General features: G+C 59.3%; 1 protein-coding gene across 4 annotated transcripts in view; it reads right to left on the bottom strand.

Moving 5' to 3' along the window:
- HUNK (hormonally up-regulated Neu-associated kinase) overlaps positions 1–12,747 on the bottom strand; it is a 67,891-nt gene that overhangs the window by 15,545 nt on the left and 39,599 nt on the right. For all 4 annotated transcript variants that reach the window (XR_016509885.1, XM_090271409.1, XM_090271406.1 and 1 more), the window contains exons 4-5: positions 10,889–11,024; positions 1,216–1,343 (exon numbers count right to left, since the gene is read on the bottom strand). Coding sequence is in view for 3 of the 4 variants with exons in the window: in XM_090271409.1 (XP_090127535.1) it covers positions 1,216–1,343; positions 10,889–11,024 (264 nt within the window). In the remaining variant the exon portion in view is untranslated. The remainder of the gene's footprint in view (positions 1–1,215; positions 1,344–10,888; positions 11,025–12,747) is intronic.

Genomic DNA, 12,747 nt, shown 5'->3' with positions numbered 1-12,747 from the left:
CCTTTCAGCATTTCTGGGCGCTCTGAAGCCAGAGTGCACCAGGCCCTTCAGCATCCCACACGCCCGCTGAGTTACCGTTCCCAGCGCAGAAGTGTTCCTCTGACAATGTCACCTTCCCTGAGCACGCACTTCCCTACCTGCCCAGGTGCGTGCTCCCCTACCCACACAGGTGCATACACCCCTACCCACACAGGTGCGTGCTTCCCTACCTGCACAGGTGCATACACCCGTACCTGCACAGGTGCGTGCTCCTCTACCCACACAGGTGCATACACCCGTACCTGCACAGGTACATACTTCGCAACCTGCACAGGTATACATGCCGCCATGCTTCTGGCCTCCCTAGCAAAGGTGCAAATGTGGACAAATCAGATCATTTCATTCAAGAATGCACTTCCACTTTGCAAACATAAATTTGGGGTCAGCCTCATGGATGCTTTATAAACTCAAAAGCTAAACATGTAACAGTAGCAAAATAAGAATGCTCTATTTTAACCATGTATCGTAAGTTGGAATTAAATAATTCCCTTCTTTGGTCACACGCCTTAACTCAGTGAAGCTCAGTTTAGTCTAAGGAGCCAATTAAATAATTAAATCACTGTCAAGACCAACCCGAGACCGGGAACTTGAGGTGCAGTGTGACCCAAACAAGAAAACAAAGGGTGCCGATTTCCTGGATCCGACACCCGATCCTCGTATGAACTGTTTACAGAAACGTGAGCCGGCTAAGCCCGCGATTACTTCCCAGACACACCTGAGGGAACGCACTCAAAAGCCCAGACAGCGAAACAAATCAGAGACCAACCTTGAATAAAACGAACATGTCCTTACAGTGAACTAAGACTCCACAGAAACGTGATTACAAACGCCCTTTTCAGAGGCAACATTACAGGGCGGTGAGTTTTACAGCAGTGAAGCCTGCGATTATTTCTGCAACGGAGACGATTAAGACCCTTTTGATCTGTGTTTTCAGCAGACGGAGGGAGGCAGGAGCTCGGAATTCTAACGGGAAAGGAAGGAGGGAGGGAGGCGAGACGGTGGGAACGGCTGTGCAGAGGTGGGAAACCCAGCGGCTCCTCAGACTCGTCCCAGTCCTGGGAGGAGACCCAGAGCCGTGGGGGGTCCTCGCGCCCTCGAGGCCAAACAAAGCCCATGTCCGCTGGACCCGCACGGGCGGGCACCCAACTGCGGCAGCCAGGCCGTCAGGTACGTTACCTGCGGAGAGCTGGGCGGGGAGGGGGTTCATCTCCTTGTCCACCATCTTCTGGTACAGCGCCCTCAGGCTGAAAGGCTCCACGGTGAAGGGCAGGGTCCCCGTCAGCATGGCATACATGTTCACGCCTCTGGGAAGAGAGAGGCCGGAGCGTGAGGGCAGCGTGAGGCCCCGGGGAAGGACGACCAACTAGCAGGGCAGGGCTGGGCGACCCTCCGTCCTGTCCCTTTCTAGAACCCTCTAAAATGCTCAGCACTACCCCCACGCAGCCACGGTGAAAGGCCCGGGCGAGGGCGGGAGCTCCCGGAGGTGGGGCACACCAAGCCCCTTCCCGCTGCAAGGAGCCAGACCGAATTCCGTGGGAAATACCCAGGGCATGGCAGGCACTCCGAATAAACGCCACTTCGCCGTTCTGTGGGAGTCCAGTGTGGTCTCCATCAGAGGCGGGTTTAACGGCGGGCGCACCGGGCGCGCGCCCTGGGCCCCGGCATCTGAAGGGCCCCGCAAATCCTCAACTGTACACTTTTTTTCTAATGACACCAAGTCTGGTTTCATCACTACGCTGCATAAAATACGGTTAACACGTATTTTTATTTTTCCCGTCTCTTTTTTTAAGGGGCCCAATATTTTCTTCTGTGCTGGGGCCTTCACCGACCTTCATCCGCCTCTACAAGGTGGAGCCAGGCAGGGGAGGGCGGGCAGGCCAGACCGAGACGCACAGGGCCCAGGTCCGCGCGCAGCGACTCGCGGGCGACGGCACAGGCCTGTGAAACGAAATCTGCGGACACCGGGCTGGGCTCTCCCCTGGAACGCTGGCCGGGCCTGGAAGCAGAGGAATCCCTGCGGGGAGGGGTATCCGCTAGCCTCTCCGGTTGTTTACGTCCTTGTTTCCCGGGACATTCTGCCCCCAGCCCTGGCCCCATCTCTCAGGTGTGGGCCCTCTGGACGGGCTCCGCCCTTCTATCCAAAGCCAACCTAGACAACAGCATCTGCTGGGGACGGGAAGGGTTCCCGACGCAGGAGCTGAATATCATTTTGATGCGATTTCCGATGGGGCTGAAACGTCTCCCTGCCAAGAGGCCTCAATCTCCAAAGCGCCCAAGGAAGTGTTTTAAAAACGCAATAGGCTTTCCAGTCCAAACGAGTCCCGTGAGACCGATTACCATGAATTACGACCCTTGGGGCCCGTTCCGTTCCTCCGAGGCCGGCTGGGTTGGAGCGCTCCTGGCAGGCACCCAGGGCCCAGCCAGCACTAACGCGTCCCGCAGTCGCAGACATGCGCCCGCCGGCCCTGCGCCGTGGCTCACAGCGGAGTTGGGGCAACAGGCAACCCTCGTCCCCAGCCCCCACCATCACCCACAAGTGCTTGCAGGCTGGCTCTGCCCCAAGCAGGGGCATAGGTGTCGGGTGCGGGAACCCGACAAGGTCCCACCTTCTTGCACTGGGGGGACACGATCAGCAAGGGCACAGATAAATAAGTGCAACCCTTCCTGGTGGTGCCCAGTGCGGAGGGGACAAGAAAATGCTGAACTGTCCTGCTTTTGACCTGGAACGAGGGGTGAACAGCAGCAGTTGGAGCAACAGAACTGAGTGAGCTGGGAGGAGCCAGCCGGGGATGAAGCCATCGAGGGGGGCGGAGCCATACAGGGGGCAGGAGCTGGTTTGGGGGAGGAGCCACACAGAGGGCGGAGCCATCCAGGGGGAGGAGCCTATCTGTGGGGAGGAGCCACACAGGGGGCGGAGCCATCCAGGGGGCAGGAGCTGGTCTGGGGGAGGAGCCTGTCTGCGGGGAGGAGCCACACAGGGGGCGGATCCAGCCAGGGGGAGGAGCCCATCTGTGGGGAGGAGCCACACAGGGGGCGGAGCCAGCCAGGGGGCAGGAGCCAGCCAGGGGGCGGAGCCTGTCTGCAGGAGGACTAGGGCCCGCGACACGCTAGGACCAGTGGGGGGGGCGGGGGCACCGCATTTGGGGTGTGTTGGGAGTAGAGTTAAACATCCGTGCTTTGGAGGATTCTGGGAAATCGGGAAGAGGAGAAGCTAAGAGGTACCCCCAGCTGTAGACCTGCATCCGAAGGGGCCTTGGACACATTGCTGAACGGATGCACACCCCTGGAGCACCCCCAAAGCTGTTATTCGGGACCACGAACTGCCCCTGGGCCAGCTGTTTCCGGCCTCCGGTGCCGCGGTTCCATTCAGGGCAACCCCGCGCATGAGGAGGGGCTTCGCAATACGAGCCAAAATCGACAGCTGCCCCCAGCGGCTGCGGGGCGGGAGCAGGTGACCCTGCCGCGGCTCACCTGTGTGTCGTGCCTCAGTCGTGGCGCTGACGTGCGTGCCCCACGCTGACGAGGCTGGTGCGCACACAGGGTCACGTTTCTGCGGGCAGGTGTACCCACCGCAGACTGTTTCTCAACCGAGGCACCTGGACACCTTCCAGGAGACCTCCAGTTCCGCCTCTCCTCATTGTTTGGTGATTACGAAACCGGGAACAAAGCCCCCACCCCCACGCCCGGCGCACTGGACGAGCCCCGTACAGCCACGCGCGCCCCCCCCGGCTCGCCCTTCACGCCACAGCCTGCTTTTTTGTATTCGTTTATCGACCCAGAGCTTTTTCTAAAATACACCACGTTGACTGTCACAGGCTAAGCAGGAAGGAGACGTGGTCATCTGTCAATGACGTGTCTGCGCCCCTCTCTGTGGGAAAGGAAGCCCAGGGGTGCAGCAGTTCCCACGGGTGGTCGTCAGGCCAACGCAGCGTCACCCGGGAACCTGCTAGCAGGTGACCCCTCGGCCCACCCAGGCCTGCTGACTCAGGCCCTCGGGCGGCTGTGGTCTGTGCTCACGGGCCCTGCGAGGTTCCGGGCGCACCCCCCAGCGTGAAAGCCACTGGGAGCAGGGCGAAGGGGGTGGTCCCTGGGCAGGCGGCCATGCAGAGCCCGCCCCGCCACGCCCCGCAGCGAGAGCCCCAGGCGGACTGTGCTCAGCAATTCAGCCCTGACGGGTCCGAGCCACTGCTGCAATCACGTGGCTCCTTTGAATATCTGGGGGTTCTTTTAGATGGGTTATATTTAACATGAACATTATTTTTGGTTTGTGTCTGTACAGAGCCATAAATAAAAGGAGTTTAATTTTATGTTCATGAACCTGTTAAATAAAATTTAAATAAAAATAAGTCCAGCAGAGGGGTTACCAAGAATGTTTTTCTTTTCCAAGAAGGCTGTACAGCACGTACTCAAGTTTGAAGAACACCGCCCTATGACCTTTCTCTTTTTTTTCCAAATTATAAGAGGTTTACTTAGTAAGTAACAGAAGTAGTAGAAGTGAACCAGCTGGGCTGTCCAGGCTCAGGAAACATGTTACAGAAGCAAAGGGAGGGCCCTTGGGGTTCAGGACAGAGGTAGGCAAAGGTAACAGGCCGGGGGGTGGGGGGTGATGCGGAAGCAGAGGGGGATGGGAAAGGCCCAGGCACGCTCCCGAGCCCGAGTCTCTCTGGCCTTTTAAATTTCCATTTATCTTTAGGGAACACAGAGCTCCTGCCGCGGGTGGGTGTGTGAACAGCACAGAACGTGACCGTGACGTCACAGGAGGAGCTTGGGGGGGCCAACTCTAACACCTTTAGGAACGTTTCTTTCTTCAAGGAGTCCCTGAGACGTTACACTTCTTGTCTCCTTGTTACCACACACACACAGGTGGCAGGTGCCTGGCTTACAGGCGGCGCCAGGAACCGCTGAGGCCGGGCCAGGACCGAGCGAGCGTTTTCACAGTGACGCCAACTGGCTCCTTTACCATACGGATCCCAGAACTCCATTCCCTGGGCAGAGTTTGTCACGAACAAGTACGGTCCCAAACCCTTAAACAGCATCTGCCCCCTCACCTTGGGGCCTCTTGTCTACAAAACATGGACAGGAACAGCGCTCGCCGCTCAGGCTGTATGCAGGTGAAATGAACTGAGCCACAGAAAGAGCTGGACGCTGGTTTTTTGGCATAAATTCACTGCCTGACAAATGGGACCCATTGCGCCACAAAACTTAAAAAAAAAAAAAAAAAGAAAAGAAACAGGAAAAAGAAGGTGCAACGTGTGTCATGTTTGCCAAATAATTAGGGTCACCGACATTAACAGTCGCATGGTCCCAGAGAGACTTTAAGAGGGAAACCAGGCTGAGCGACTTAAGCCCTCTCCCTGGCGTCTCTGCAGACCTTTAATGTCCGGACAAAGAGAGGGCTGGTCCCCATGACATTCTGGAAGCACATGAGACCACCCAGGAAAAACGTGGGATGCAGCTTATAAATCTCTGTAATCTCACAGCATTAGCAGGTTCCAAAGCGCGTTCAGAAGTCCCTGACGGGGCTTTGAAACATGGCCCGGGGAATTTCTAGCTTCCCCACAGCAGACATGCGGCCCCGAGAACCACAGAGAGTTTTAAAGAAAGCGAGTGGTAAGACTCTGGGAGGCAGGGAGGCAACAAGCAAACACGATTCAGGTTTTCCTAAGCAGAAAGAAACACGGGGCAGTCATCGTTGGGTGGAAGAAACCCCAAAGGTGCCGGCCAGGGTGGAACACGCTGGTGACAAAAGAGAAAGAAAAATGACCCCGAGAGGCAGCTGGAAGAATTGGGGAAGAGGCCCCAGAAAATGGAAATGGGGAAACGTGGGAATTAAATCAGGAGCCCATGCTCCCTGGAGGAAAAGCTAGGGTGTCACCTGTCACCCTTGAGAAGAAAGAGTCAGCTCCCTGGGGAAATCAGCCGCAACCTGAGCATGACACAGGGACAAAGCCGTGGACAGAGCTCTGCTGGCAGGTGGAGCGTCTGTCTGATGACCCGCTGTCACAGGTGGGCAGGATCCCCAAACACTGTCCCGTTTCCGCCAGATGCAGCCACCAGCACCTTCAGCCAACATTTGGCTTCTACGTGATTCTCTAAGCAAGAAATCACCTCGGAAAGATCTAAAACAACCCTGCACCTAACGGCAATCTCCTTCCATCTTTCAGCAGCGTCAGCTTTCAGTACAAATTCTGGTTACAGGTCTCGAGAGTGGAAACAGATCCATCCGTTTGGAAAACCTCATGCGTCACGACGGCTCCGTTAACTGATCTCTCTTCACCAAGGAATCATTTTTTATGGATTTTAAGGCTTTTTTCCATTTCCTCTCTTCCTTTCCCTTTTCTATCTTACTTTAAATGCACATGCTAACTACAGAAAAAAGTCTTAGGTTTTGTAACTGAAAAACCTCACAAGCCAAAGGAAGCTCCTCTTTTAAAAATCAAAAGCTCCACATGACCCGACAGAAGCCACAGGTCTCCTCTTTCCACCTCCTGCTCCTGCCGCCCGTCGTTCTGAGGAGTCTGAATGGAGAGAACATGCTGTCCTGCCCTATGTTACTCTTTTAGGAAAACAGAGTCAAGCCCTGGAATAAATCTCCCTCCTGAATTGCCAGCCAGGTCTGTAGGGACTCTACCCGGCCAACTGGTCTACCCAAAAGCCAGCGCGGGAGACGGCTCCTCACGCGCGCCCTCGATTCGGCGAGGCCGGGGCGGCGCCCACCGTGTGCTGTGCACCTGCCCCACGAGCACCAGGCCTCCCACAATGTGCCCACCCCGGTCGCCCGGGGACAGCGAAGAGCGGCTTTGGGTGAAAAAATACTGGACTCTCAATCTTTTAAGGCTAGAACCCCCATTTCCATTTCCTTACCCTTAGAGAGGCCCCACTGATCTCAAACGAGCCCGATAATATTCTGAAAATAAAGTTAATTTTGATTCTTTTCATTTAAAAAGTGTATCTGCATTAAAGTTTTTTAAATTACCCTATATGCCACTCGGAGGAAAAGTCAGTTAGCCATAAAAAAGGTTCACTGCACCGGAACGAACATTTTTGGTTTTGAATCTGAAATCTCCACGTTCACTGCAGATCCAGATCCAGATATTTCATTCGCCGGGATGAAAGGAAAGATGGGAGCGATTTTAAAGAGTTCATGTGTGGGCCACGTAGGGGAATAATGGACCCCCCCCCAAGATGGAGGCAACACGCTCCATCCACTGAGGTCATTGCGGATTCACTGCAGGAGGGGGAGCGGAGCCCCGTGCAGGGGAGGAGTGTTCTCGCCCAAGGACAGGCTGCTCTCCTGCCTCTGTCAGGCTCAAGTCCTGGGAAAAGGCCCGTCCGCCCGGCGAGGCCCAAGCCCTTCGGAGCGGGGCGTTGGCTTTTGATGTGGGAAACAAGCTCTTTGTTCTGCTGCCGTTTCCGAGCCATAAAAAGGGGTGTTGGGTCATAACAGGGTCTGACGCAGAGAGAAAACTGGTTCCATTTCACTGTTTAACTGCCTTTTAAATTAAATTCTCTTCGGGCTTTCCATTTCCAATTCCGACAGCAAAGTCGAGGGCAGCACACAGAAACCAACCGCATCTCAGACACAACCTCCCAAAGAGGCGGAAAATGAGTCCCTCGCAGGAGGCTCTGAAGTTCTCCGTTGGTGCTCAGGGCGATCGGCGGCCTTCCCGCCTCTGCAGAAGCCGCTCCCTTCGCCTGGAGGGTCCCCCGCCTCCCCTCCAGCCGGCGGGCTCTGCCTGGACCTGCAGGAGCAGACTGAGCCCAGCGGGCAGCCGTGGGTGCTCTCTGTTTGCAGTGAGCCGTGCAGGCGAGCAGGTAGCTTAGTCCGTGGCGGTGCCGTCACGCACACCACAGGCAGGGTGGCTTAACCGACAGACGTCGTCCCCACAAGCTGGGCGTCCGTGGCTGGCTCTGGGGAGAGCCCTGCTGGCCCGCAGACCTTCTGATGGTGTCCTCACACGTCGGAGAGCAAGCGAGCCTCTCGACTCTCTCCTTAGAAGGACAGTCGTCTCATCGTGGGGGCTCCACGCACATGACCTCATCGGACCCTCAATACCTGCCAAGGCCTCACCTCCAAATGCCGTCCCTGTGAGCGGGGTGTGGCCATGCAGCCTCACCCTCTCAGGGGTGCAGGCAGGGGCGGCTGGCAGGGTCGCTCCAGGGAAAACCCCGCTCATTAGAAGGAACTTCACGACTGAGCAAAGGGAAGCATCTCCAGCCCCACTCCCCACCGTGGGGCACCATGGGCACCGGGACAGCGCCTGGGGCTGCAGCTTCTGGTCCCCCCGAGGCCCCCCGGGGCCCCCAGAGCCACACCACTGTCCGTCAGGGCCAGCGTCTGCGTGGTGCAGAACCGGGCAGCAAAGGCTCCCGCGTGTGCTACGAGCGCCCCGCTGGCTGCACGGCCCAGCCTCCCACCTTACGCCCAGGCCCAAGGACGCACCTGCCCCACCAGGGGCGGCTGGAAAGGGTCCCCTTCCGCAGGCGAGCCCCATCACCATGACAACTGGAGACCACCCCATACTGTCCAGTCCCCTCGAGGGCAAGGCCTCAGGGGCAAACCGTCTCCCGCTCTCCCAGCCACGGTCTTCACTTCCCCTTGGTCACCACATCCCCACCCCCTTCCCTGTCACCACATGACACCCCCGAATCTCTTGGTCTTTCAGGCTCCCCACTCTCCATAGTCTTTTTTCCTCACTTTTTTGTGCAAAATCTGTCTCTTTCAGAGCTTCCCATTTAGCATAAATGGGTTCCCTGTTAAGGAGAGAATATTCATATTCATCCAGGCGATAAGTCCGCACTGAGGGAAGTCACGTGCCCAGCACCTGCCGGAGGTCCCGCGCGCTGGAAGGAACCGAGACAGCATTTCGTTTCCTGCACCAGCCCTGCTGGGCGGGCAGCGGCAGCCTGGGGCGCAGTGCTGGGAAGGATGCGGAGGGACGCGGGGCCCAGCAGTCCGTGATCAGCAATGCACCCCATCCCCAGGGCCCCCGCAGCGGCTCCTGCCGGCAGCCCGCCCGCGGCACACGCCCACCGCCCCACTGCCTGGCCGTGCCCCGTGGGAGGCGGCGAGGGGGCAGAGCTGACGGGGAAAGGCCTGTGAGTGCCTCTGGCGGGACAGCCCCCACCCCGCCAGCCCCTCTCCTGTCCGCATCCTGGGGATCAGCCATGGAAGTGGATTCCCGACTCCCATGTTTCCCCTGTGACAAGCAGGGGTCCTGGGGAGAGCTGGACCTTTCCGGGGAAGTTTGAGGAATTCTGGGGCCCTCAGACCCCCATTCTCCTGTCTGTGCCCTCTGCCTTCCAGTGGACTTCGGGATCCCTCCCCTTCTAGACCCCGGCACTGGTCGCAGCCGTCATCTGGCTTCCTCTGCCCACGGTGGGCTCTGACCCTCTACTCCTGCTCACCTGGATGGCGTGCCTGTCCCTCCCTCCCTCCCCTCCTTTCCAGTCCGGGCTTCGTGCCAGGTGCTGAAGAATCCCTGGAACAAGCCGGGGGGTCCCTGCCCCTCAATCTGCAGACCCAGGTGACTCGATGGCCACAGGGTGAGGCCAGGAGAGCAGAGGTCAGGGGCCTTGCGGAGACAAGGGAGGCCCCCAAGCCAGTCTGCACGTGCCAGGAGGGCAGCCCCGGGGAAAGGAGCATGCCGGGGTGCGAGGAGGCGGGCCGCGTCGGGGGCAGGAAGCTGGCGTTAGAGGGTGGGTGGGGGCCAGCGCCAGGGTCAGGAGGCGTGGCCTCCGACGAGCTGCGGGGTCCACGCAAGGCTGTGCACACTGCGGTCAAGACCCAGTCCTCCTTCCTGAGACCCCGGAGACCGCCAGTCCTTCACTTACGGCTCCGTGACCCCGGGACACCGTATGAATTTCTCCCACGGTCGGTTTCTTCTTCAGTGAAGTGGGGCTGACAGAGCCACGGTTCCGCTGGGTGACCATGAACCAAATCACAGGGCTTTCCCGCAGCGACGTGGGGGAAGGCAGGAGGCGCCGGGCGGGGCCCGGAACAGTGCCCCCTTGGTTCTGGTCAGCGCCTCCCGTCTCCCGCTCCCACACCCTAATCCGGAGCCTGCTCTGTCTGTCTGTCTGTCTGTCTGAAGGCCACTTCCCAGAGCAAGGGACTGACACGTGATGCTGAGGGGCCAGGAGGGACCTGGGCTCGGTGGCCACGGCTCTGACCGCCACCCAGGCCTCTGTCCCTCAGGCCTGTGCTCGGCCCCGGGGGCGCCCCTGAGCCGGGCCCTGGGAGCTGGCCAGGCGGGTGCCCCCCCTCAGGCGGCACCGAGGGGTCAGACGCACGGTCACAAACAAGAACACAGCGCACAGGCGGGTGCTGGCAAGGGAGTGAGCAGGGTGAGGGGACCGCGTCAGGGGACCCTTGTGACAGGGGACACAGAGACGGTCTCCGCAGGGTGACCCGAGATCGAAACTGCAGCGAGCGACAGACAGGCCCCTCGGCAAGGGAAGGAGGCGTGCAAGGCCCAGAGGCGGGGGTGCCGGGGCAGAAGACCCTGCAGGGAGTGTGGCACCCGCCACCCGCCACTGGGCTGAGTCTGCGCGGGTGCCGGTGCACAAGCCACAGGAGGCTCTAAGCAGCAAAACAGGTGGTTCTCTGAGTGCAGGCCTTTGTTTTCCGGCCTCCCCAGCCGCTGAATGAATTTCGGGACAGGCTCTCCAGCAGTGTGCGGAGGAAGGACCAGGAGGAAGGGGTGGAAACCCGGGCCCCGGAGAACCTCTGAGGGTCTGCGCCAGAGCCTACGACCTAACGCGTCCCCTCCGACACTGAAACGCCGTCTCTCAGGGAAGGGGTGGGGCCGCAGCAGGGAGCCCTCGCCTTTCCAGGCCCACGACTCACATGGACCAGACGTCGATCTTGGGGCCGTACTTCTTCCTGGCGAGCAGCTCTGGCGCAGCGTAGGCGGGGCTGCCGCACTGCGTGCTGAACGGGTCCGAGTGGCCCAGGATCCCCGCACAGTTGCTCAGCCCGAAGTCTGCGAAGAGGGGACAGAAAGGGCGTGAGAAAACGGGGTGTGGAACAGGCAGGAGGAGAGGCAGCGGGAAAGGAAACGGCCTCCCCGGCTGACACCTCCCCAGGCAGCCAACAGGAAGCCCCGCAGCGCAAACTCTAACCTCCAGGACGGGGCCTCCCCCCCCCCCCGCCCCCGGCTGAGCTGGAGACATTTGTCAGGCCTCACTGTGAAATGCAGCTCCAGCCACGAGAACGTGGGACCGAAACACGTTTCTAGCAAGTGTTAGAGTGAGTCACTCAGGAAAAGGAGAGGCTTTGCTTTCTAGGATGCAGGCGGAGGCGCGGCCACGCGGGGGGCCTTGGAGTCGCGACCGGGCTTCCGCGTGACCCGCTGGGGACACGCGCAAGGAAGACTGATCTTCTCGGCTGGTGTCAGCGTCACCCCCAGGGACACGCGGTCCTGCCGCGGAGAGCTGGCTCCTCCAGCAGAATGCTTCCATTTCACGCAGGCTTTGGACACTGCTCCCAAAGCGTGCGGTGACAGATGGTGATCTGAGGAGCGGAGCAGCACATGCCCCATGACTCAGACACGCTGAGCACTGGCTGCAGAAACAGCCCCAGGAGGAGAGCGGTGGGAAGAGACGAAGGGACCGCAGCGCGTCACTGTGTCCCTGGGCAACGGAGGCACCGGGGAAGAGGGGAGAGGAGGCCACACACCCACAGCGCCCTGGGTCCTCCTGCCTTTGGCAGTGTGTTCTCCTAGACCTTAAAGATTGGTGACGCGACAGCTGTGAGCTCTGACACCTGTCCCCACTCTTGGCCGAGCTCAGACTCCACGTCACAGCTCCTCCTTGACACGTCGATGTCAACAGGATGGTTCTCGTCCCCAAACAGAGGACTTCGGCCCACAGGGCTCAGTCAGGAGGGGACTGTGGGCAGACAAGATGCGCCGCCCTTTTTCAACTGGCAGGATTTATGTCTGAGTTCATTGCTGTATCTCCTCCTGGCCTTTAACGTGTCTCCAGCCGCCAAGTGCGTGACTACCGGGCAAGCTCAGGACAGCAGGATGGGAAGGAATCACACACTGAGGGTCAGGACGCTTCCAAGGCCGCTCCCGGCACAGAGTGCGGCCGGCTGTACGGTGGCGGCGACTTTCCAAACTCTGTCCAGGCAGAGCTCTGAAAACTTCAAGGTTCTCGGAGTCTCGAACACAGGGCTGGGGGTGAAGACGAGCCCACCACCGGGACTGGCCGACCAACTGCAGAGTGGCTGTCTGCCCCCATGTTTAACTGGTCGTTAGTTTGGTGATGATCCCTTTTTATTCTTGAAGCCCCCCCACCCCCACCCCCGCCCTCTTCCTCTGCTCCCTGCCCTTCCGCCCTCCCCTGGCCCCCGTTTTTGTTCCCAGGGCCAGGCAGCACTAGCAGGCCCCACCCCACCTGCCCAAGCAGGCCCCGGGGGCCAGCTCCCAGACACCCATCATGGGGGATCTCTGCTCAAAGGGGCCTCGGGGCCTGCTCCCTCCTGCAGAGCCACTGCCCCAAGAAAAGGCAGAGGGGCGGGGGAACACTCCTCTAGGGAGAAAAGCCATCCTGAGCTTTGCCCTGGATGTCTGCAGAAACGCTTTCAGTTTGAAAGTCAAGCTGAGGGAATGTTCAGGAAGCCACGAATGCCTGAAGGGCACCCACTAGGACCCAGTGGGACCCCAGCACGGAGAGCAAAGATGTACATGACTTGGGCAACAC

The sequence above is a fragment of the Furipterus horrens genome, unplaced genomic scaffold (genome assembly GCF_987537825.1).
Source record: "Furipterus horrens unplaced genomic scaffold, mFurHor1.1.pri manual_scaffold_1, whole genome shotgun sequence".
In the NCBI taxonomy this organism is placed as follows: Eukaryota; Metazoa; Chordata; class Mammalia; order Chiroptera; family Furipteridae; genus Furipterus; species Furipterus horrens.
The sequence above is the reverse complement of the archived record's forward strand: the minus strand, read 5'-3'. Positions and strand labels throughout refer to the sequence as shown.